General features: G+C 51.2%; 1 protein-coding gene across 1 annotated transcript; it reads left to right on the forward strand.

Annotated features, from left to right (window-relative positions):
- Positions 1-3,449: 3,449 nt before the first annotated feature.
- On the forward strand, positions 3,450-7,901 carry WNT8A (Wnt family member 8A). Its single transcript, XM_017681317.3, has 4 exons — positions 3,450-3,588; positions 4,669-4,794; positions 5,491-5,633; positions 6,734-7,901. Exons 1-4 carry the CDS (start codon positions 3,480-3,482, stop codon positions 7,310-7,312), a joined length of 957 nt encoding a protein of 318 aa, XP_017536806.3. The 5' UTR covers positions 3,450-3,479; the 3' UTR covers positions 7,313-7,901.
- The last annotated feature ends 367 nt before the right edge of the window (positions 7,902-8,268 follow it).

The raw sequence follows: 8,268 nt of genomic DNA on the forward strand, positions 1-8,268 counted from the left end.
TGCAATGGGGTTTGTTGGGGGAACTTGGTGAAGGGGGGAGCCTAGTAAACATAATGTTCTTCATGTAATTGTAGATTAATGATACCAAAATAAAATTTTTTTTAATTAAACCATGTTATCTTACAATTAAATTACATTAAAAACAAAGATAACAAATACTGAAAATTCATCATTTCCTAATATTTACAAGCTTTCACCATTATCTACATTCTCAAGGTTATTTACATCTATTCTACCTGTATGATAGGAGTACTGTATAATAATGTGCTACTGTTTATCTTCTCTCAGGTCCACACTGGTAGGTTGATATTGGCCTTAGTGGGAGTATTTGCACCACAAAAATCAGCAAATATGGCCGACTGTGGCTCCATCACACCAAAGCTGGTTGTTGAACATCTTCCGGCACACCACTGAGTAGATTCACTAACTCTGTCTTGTCAAAGACCTGGCTCTACCTCCACTGTCACTTTTGCTCTAGTCCCCAGTTTCAAACTTTCATTCCTGGGGCAGACACCAAGAATTGAATCATCACTCAAAAACTAATGAGACAATAGAGCTGGGGTTAAGGAAATGGATGCACGGTTTGGCTGCGAAGGCTTTGTGGACTCCAGTGTGGAATGCCTGTCTCTGACTCTTCTCTCCTTCCTGGAGACCCTCTGTCCATGTGAGGGACTTTGATCGGTCCAGCAGTGGGGTTTTATGCAGACAGAGCCCCACAGGACTCTGAAGAAGGTGGTGGTTGGCCCCCCAGGTATCCATCTTCCAGGCCTACCCTGATAGCCAACTGAAGGATTCAAAGATAAACAAAATGATTCCATGCTGACAACTAGAGAGGACAAGACTTTCCCACTTCTGGCCTGCAATAGCCTCTGGGATTGATAAATTGTGAAAGTCTTAACAGTAGGAATACAGCATGCAAAAGAGCTGGGAATGTCTTTAGAGGCCATTCAGTGTTCAACCCCACTCCTGCATTTCACAGGTGAGGAGACGGAGTCCGGGGGTAGTAAATAGCTTGCCCAAGGTAACACAACAAATGAGTGGCCAGAGCCCAGGGGTCCTAATACCGGGAGCAGAGGCCTTAACATTCTAAAAACCTTGTAGAGAAATGACACAAACTTTAGAGAATCTGAGCAGGAGCAGGCACAAAGCCTGCCCACAAAGAGCTCACTACTTACCCCCAGCTTCCTAGAAAATAAAAGAATATTTTTATGGAGCACCAACTAAATGCCAGATGCTATCGGAGACGCAGAAGAAGACCCCATCACTCATACACAGGAAGTGAATGTGGAGTCACTCCTAAAACTCTTTCAAGGAGTTTGGGGGTATCCCTTGGGCTACTGTTGACCATGTTCTGACCCCACAGTGAGTGGCATGGAAATCAACCCTGCTGTCTCAGGAAGTGAAAACTAAACATTAGATTCTGGATTGAGAAAAGTAGAGAACAGAGAAAAGGCCACTGAGGCAAACTCAGCGGTATTTCCCCAAGTGGCTCAAGTCTGGGCCCTCTTTTGACCAAGGAGAGGTGCCCACAGCAAGCAGAGGAAGAGAGCTTGCTGAGCGGTCGGGTTCAGTCTGACATACTGCATTTGTGACGTTCACACCCACCCTCCTAGAAAAAACAAAACAGAAAAAGACATACGAAATAGGAAACCAAATGTCTTATTATTAGATTCAGCGTATCTAAAATGACTCTGACAAATTGCTATACGAATTTCAAAACGCTTTCATTTCTGGACTTAGTCCCAGAAATGTACCTTGCAGACCAATACCAGTGCTGGCCCAGTCCTTGGGTGCACTGCCCTCTAAAGGCCTGGGGACTCCTTGGCCCCTGGAACTCCATTGGTAGGGGGATGTCTGAGCTCCCTTTGTCATCCAAACCAGGTCCAGGGTGCTGGGAATTGATCTGGATATTGATGGTCACAGATTAGTAAATCAGGACCGTGACTTGCAGTTTGTGCTTTCAGTCTCTCCAGCCTGCCTTCCGTAACCCTCTCCGCCAGCCAGAGATGGCCACCCCTTCACTGTAGTCCCCAACGCCACCCATTGCCCCAAGTTCTTTTATTCATTCCTTCTTTCATTCATTTGTATACTCATCCAGGCATCTTCTTAAGCACTAAGAATACAAAGTGAATCTAAAAGAGATTCCTGCCTGAGGAGCAACAAACAAAAAATTCCCAGCAACAAAGTGGTGTCAGAAAGGCATCAGTCTTTTAAATATAGCCCTGGGTGGCCCAGAGTGTGATTCTTGCCGATACAAGCAGTCAACAAACTGGACATCAAACCCTCAAATACAAAATGATAGACTACTAGGAATGGAGGGCATTTACCATAACTTGCCTGGTAGAATGTGTAGGAGGGGCTGCTGCAGAGACGGCCTTCGAAGAGGTCCGCTTCGTGGCCCCACGATTCCACGACTTTGCAGTCCCCACGGAAGAGGCAGGGATGGTGCCCTCTCTTCCCCTGGTAAACGAGCAGGAGAGGTCCCCTCGCGGAATCCCTCTGTGACTGGGAACACCTTGGGGAGGAAGGCGAGGCAGGGCGCGGGGTCTCACTGACACATGACACGGTGGCTCCTGAGGGACGGGTGGCCTGGTAACCCTCAGGAACCCCAGGAACCCCCAATCCAGGGGACAGGTAACCCCCAGGGTTAGGAATCTTACCAGCTCTGGGCTACAAGATTCGAGAAATAAGCCCCCGAGCCAGAAAAGACAGAAGTCTGACATAGAGGAGAGAAACCTCGAGTTGTAGGTTAAGGCCTCAGCCGCCCTGACAGCCCAGGAGGGAAGAAGGGCTGGGGGGGGGAGGGGGGGCGGGGCAGGGCTTTCCCCGGAGGCCTGGGGCCGGTCCCTCCTCCCTGGCCCCCCATTGGGTCGGTGGCTCCTGCAGCCCTGCCAGAGAGGGACAAATGAGAAGTGCTGTTGGTTTTTCCCCCCTGGCCATTCATAAATACTGAGCCAGCCCCTGCCCTCTCCTCACTTCTCTGGAGCTGGCCCTGGGCTGGACCTTGTCCCCTGGGCTGGACAGAGCCATGGGGGGCCTGTTTATGCTCAGGGTGGCTGTGGGCATTTGCTCTGCCACCCTCAGCACCTCTGCCTGGTAAGTCCTTCCCCCAGCCCGCACTCCCTGCCACAGAAGCTGCCACTATCTCACCCCGGTCACCACTGCATCACTTTTTCTCTTTTGGTAGGTCAGTGAACAATTTCCTGGTAACAGGGCCCAAGGTAGGATGGTTTCCGGCTCCTGTTTTTAACCCTTCGGGGTTCCTAAGGGAACTATTTTGGGGAAGGAAAAGAGGGGAGGGGGAAAAAGTGCCAGGAGTCCCCCACCCAGAAGAACCCCTGATTGCTCCCTCCTGGAGAGCTAACCCACTTGAGTCCGGCCTGCGCCCCCTCCCCAGATGGCCTGAGCTGAGCCAGGGCTGAAGCCTGCGACCCTTTTCCCTTTGCCAGGCCTACTTGACCTACACTGCCAGCGTGGCCATGGGTGCCCAGAGTGGCATTGAAGAGTGTAAGTTCCAGTTTGCGTGGGAACGCTGGAACTGCCCCGAAAATGCGCTCCAGCTCTCTACTCACAACAGGATGAGAAGCGGTAAGTGTGTGCACCTGCACAAGGGGGTACGTGTAAATGGAGACGGGCTTACAGCATGTGTGTGCATGTAACATATATGTGCACCGTGGAATGAGAAAGTTAGCAGTGACCTGCTGACATGCCACTTCGTTGCCTGTGACCTTGAGCGGACTACCTCCTTCCTCTCAGCCCAGCGTCGTCAGGTGGGTCCGTAAGCCCAGCTCTGTTTAGCTCAGAAGGGTCACATGAGGTGAATACAGAGGCATCTCTATACAAATGTAATAACTGACTCTATTTTTTTAATGCATGCCTATATTTGTGTCTGTACATACTTATCTTGCACTGATTTGCATGAATTAAAAATGGGGAAGAGGTCTGTGTTTGAGGCCCCTGAGGGAGTTTCCCATCTGCCCAGCTGTCCGAAAATCCCAACAGAGAAGCCGAGATCACGTTGAGCCCCTCCTGTCGTGGTGGGGGTGGGGGTGGGCGCGTGTGTACGAGCACACCTGTGCGGTTGTTTATAACCGTGTGTGGTAGTCTGCATAAAAGTCTTTTATGTAGATACAATAAAAAGTTGCCTGAGAAGGGTTGCGGGGAAGGGCACAAAAATGGGGACAAAAAGAAGTATCTTCTCATGGGGAAGTGCGGAATGGGGAATGTGTGGAAATGAAAGGGGCAGTGTTTTTAAAGAGTTTAAGATAAGAGTAAGTAAGTGGCAGCCATGATCATTACGATCATTACCTGGCTCCAGCTTCATGCCAGGATGAAGAAAAGGTCCTCCACTCTTTCCTAAGCCAGCCAGCCTCACGGCCTGCGTCCTCACTGCCCGAGGCCCAGAAGCAGAGGCCTAGGCTGGACGTCAGGAATGACGGTCCTTGTTCCAGCACCACCCCGCAGCTGGTGAGGGGCGTGGCCTTGGCCTCCCCATCTGTAGCAGAGGGATGCTCATTCCTTCCTGGACAAAGTAATGATACTGGACAGACAAGAAGAAGAGCATCCCTTCAACCCAAGGGGGTGGGGGCCAGGGAGAGAAACGGCATTGCCTTTCCAAAGCCTGTGCTTCGGGTCACCAAGGTCCCAGCGCCCTCTTTCTCCCCAAAGCCACCAGGGAGACGTCCTTCATTCACGCCATCAGCTCTGCTGGAGTCATGCACACCATCACCAAGAACTGCAGCATGGGCGACTTTGAAAACTGCGGCTGTGATGAGTCAAAAAAGGGAAAAACAGGTAAGTTGTGCTCTCTGATAGGGATGGGAAGAGGTGAGGGACCAGAGTTGAATGCAGGCTAAGGGCTCCCAGGGAAAGGCGAGGGACGCAGCTCCTTCACACCCCTGGACTCCGGCAGGAACTTCACTGGCGGGAGCTCCTCGACCTACACCCCCCGAGAGCAGAGCCTGAGTCCAGGATTCCAGGACAGGCAGGTAGCTCTGAGCTCCACGAACAGCAAGGCACCTAGCAGAAAGAAAGCTGCACAGAGCTTAAAGTGCCCCTCCTATTGCAGGCTTAGAGTGGCTGGTCCATAATCCAGAGCTACTCAGTTACTTGCAGACCACCTAAGAGACTTACTCAGATTTGTCACTGTGAGAGAGAGGGTAGCTCCAACAAGACTATTGTAAGATAACAGCACAGAATTCCGGAATGTCTGAGCGGCAATGGGCCTTTGAGATCGTCTCGGCCAGCCCCAGCGTGCCTGCTGTTACTGGGAGAAGAGAGCTGGGTATACACTGTTGCCTAGAGCTGGGAGGTGCCTGAGGCCTGGCTCTGGGAACAGGACTCCCACCCGCCCACCCACCCAAGCACCTTCTTTCCGTCTTGTCTCCAGCTATAGCTTTCTGTGCTGCTAAGGCCCTTGGGGATGGCTGGATCTTCCCGGGAGCTTAGCAAGGAGCCATATGCAGAACTTAACTCTTTTCTCCTGTGCAGGGGGCCATGGCTGGATCTGGGGAGGATGCAGTGACAATGTGGAATTTGGGGAGAGGATCTCCAAACTTTTTGTGGACAGCCTGGAGGAGGGAAAGGACGCCAGAGCCCTGGTGAATCTTCACAACAACAGAGCAGGCCGGCTGGTAGGTGGAGCTGTGACAGGAGCCACCAGGCTCAGGGCTGGCGACAGCCTCCCGCCCACACAGCACCTCTCAACTCAGCGAGACTGTCTCACCCGCGTGTTTCATCCCCACACCGCCCACAGGACTGCAATGACTACCCCATTCCCTGGATGACAAAGCTGGTTGAGGATGAGCCACGTGGTTTGGCTAAGGCAGTCTAACCAATAAACATCAGAACCAGGCAGTGAACTCAGATATTCTGGTCTCGTCTTATCACTAAACCTTATGTGCTGGCCTCTTCCAGGGCAGATTTCTGAGAACACAGAACAATACAGAACAAAGGCCTTGCTTCCATCACCTAAATTTTAACCATGTCAACTGCATGTTCTAGTAAATTAACAGGGTTCTATCATCCAACCTGTGTCCTAAGTTCTGTCTGGGCTTCAAGGGATTGGGATGGATCTAGGTTTCTCTGGAGGGTCTGCTCTCCCCCAAGACTTCTGCTGGGGTAGCAATCCCTGCAGTGTTCTGAATCAAATCTGGAAGAAAGTTAGGTTTAGAGCTAAGAGCATGGAAATTTCCCTTTAAACCGATACCTACATGTCCTGGTTGCCCAGGGCAAGGGGAAGAGGTCTTCAAGGCAATTACAGCCTTAGGGTCAGAGAGTCAGACCCCCAGAGCTTCCTTCCCTCTGGGAGAGGGCCCAGAGGACACGTCCGAACCCCAAAACACTCTAGCCCCTAGCTTCAAGATGATAACACTGCCAAACACATTTTCCTTTTCAATTTATGAAGGACTTTCTGATCATTTTATTCCAATGGGCAGGCTCAGTGAGTGATGACGTTGGGCCTTGAGCCTAGGTAACCTTCTCAACATATGCCTGGCTTTCCAGGAATCACCCAGGGGAGCTTTATAATCACCAACACCAGGTCTTAAGATCCCTGAACATTCTAATTGAGAAGATCTGAACTAAGCCCAGGAAGAAATACTTTTTGCCGGCCTCCCCAGTAATTCCGATGTTCCTCCCAAGTTAAGAAGAACTCTAAAACATTCCATTTAACTGCTAGCCTTTGATCTCCCTGCCCAGAGCTGTTCCCACTTGTTTCTCTTTTCTCCTGAAGGCAGTGAGAGCCACCATGAAGAGGACCTGCAAATGTCATGGTATCTCGGGGAGCTGCAGCATCCAGACGTGCTGGCTGCAGCTGGCCGACTTCCGGGAGATGGGGGACTACCTGAAGGCCAAGTACGGCCGGGCACTGAAAATGGAGATGGACAAGCGGCAGCTAAGAGCCGGGAACAGTGCCGAGGGCCACTGGACACCCGCTGAGGCCTTCCTTCCTAGTGCAGAGGCCGAGCTCATCTTCTTAGAGGAATCGCCAGATTACTGTACCCGCAACTCCAGCCTGGGCGTCTACGGCACAGAGGGTCGGGAGTGTCGGCAGAATAGCCACAACGCATCCAGACGGGAGCAACGCAGCTGCGGGCGCCTGTGCACGGAGTGCGGCCTGCAGGTGGAAGAGAGGAGAACTGAGGCCATCAGCAGCTGCAACTGCAGATTCCAGTGGTGCTGTACAGTCAGGTGTGAGCAGTGTAGGCATGTGGTGAACAAATACTACTGCACACGCTCCCCAGGCAGGGCCTGGTCCCGGGGCCCAGGCAGCGCCCGACAGCACCCCAAACTCACGCGCTTAGTTGCATGACAGTGGAGGGGACAGAGCTCTCAGAGAGAGTAGACTGAAAGACAATCTGAAAATCACAGGGCTGCTCTGCAGTCCTCTCGGTATGTGTTATACATGGGGACATGGAGGCCCAAGACTATAGGGCATATTCTTGATGGAGCTGAAATTGGAACCTGGGCCTCCTAACTTGGACAGACCCTATTTCATCGGTCCTGCAAATTACTTCCTAGTCTTTGTGCCTGTAATTTTGCAGCTCGCTAAAGGGGGGTTTGGTTTGGGGCTCATATCCAGAAGGACCCTCAGAGTGCTTATCCCTGTAAGTTTCCGACAACACCTCACCTGGCTGAGCTGTTGAGGACATGGAAGCCAGCAATGAAAGAGTCCGGCAGGGACTCCTGAGGCAGCGGCCTGGCCCTGTTCTGGCCACCTACAAGTGCATGGAGTTTCGTGGGGCAGAGACCACAGACCTGCCTAGGGGGAGGTTTTTAGAGTGTTAGGTTTGGCTGAATATGCACTTTTGAAAAGTTCTCACCCAACCATGGGGAAACAAGGACCCGGCATACCCCGAGGACTTTAGCAGTTCACAGCCTACCTCTGGAGCTACAGGGAAGGGGTGGTCGGAATATGTGGACCACCGACTATGACTGATCCAGATGAGGCCCCCAGGATGGATTTTCCCCTAAAAAGCTGTAAAATAACAATGTTTTGTTACTTTTCCAGAGTGGGAACTCAACTTCATTTTGCAATAAATTGTTCTAGATCTATACACAGCCGAGACCTCTTCTTTTTCTATTTGAGAGAAAACTTAGGATCAGAAAAGCAACAGGAAACCATGCTTCTATATCCCAATTATGTACAAAGCTAAGGAAGAAGCTGTAAACATCCACCCCCTTGATCACAACCCCTCACAGATAATAAAATTGAGACACAGGAATTGGCCGATAGGAAAAGAATCCAGACTCCCAGACTTGGGTGCT

Source organism: Manis javanica, chromosome 14, assembly GCF_040802235.1.
Source record: "Manis javanica isolate MJ-LG chromosome 14, MJ_LKY, whole genome shotgun sequence".
Lineage (NCBI taxonomy): Eukaryota > Metazoa > Chordata > Mammalia > Pholidota > Manidae > Manis > Manis javanica.

What these genes read in the sequence shown, in the direction of transcription:
- WNT8A (XM_017681317.3), top strand. Translation starts at nt 3,480, where the DNA reads ATGGGTGCCCAGAGTGGCATTGAAGAGTGTAAGTTCCAGTTTGCGTGG. An exon ending in TCACAACAGGATGAGAAGCG is followed by an intron (nt 3,589 to 4,668) that starts GTAAGTGTGTGC and finishes TTCTCCCCAAAG; the next exon opens with CCACCAGGGAGACGTCCTTC. An exon ending in ACAACAGAGCAGGCCGGCTG is followed by an intron (nt 5,634 to 6,733) that starts GTAGGTGGAGCT and finishes TTTCTCCTGAAG; the next exon opens with GCAGTGAGAGCCACCATGAA.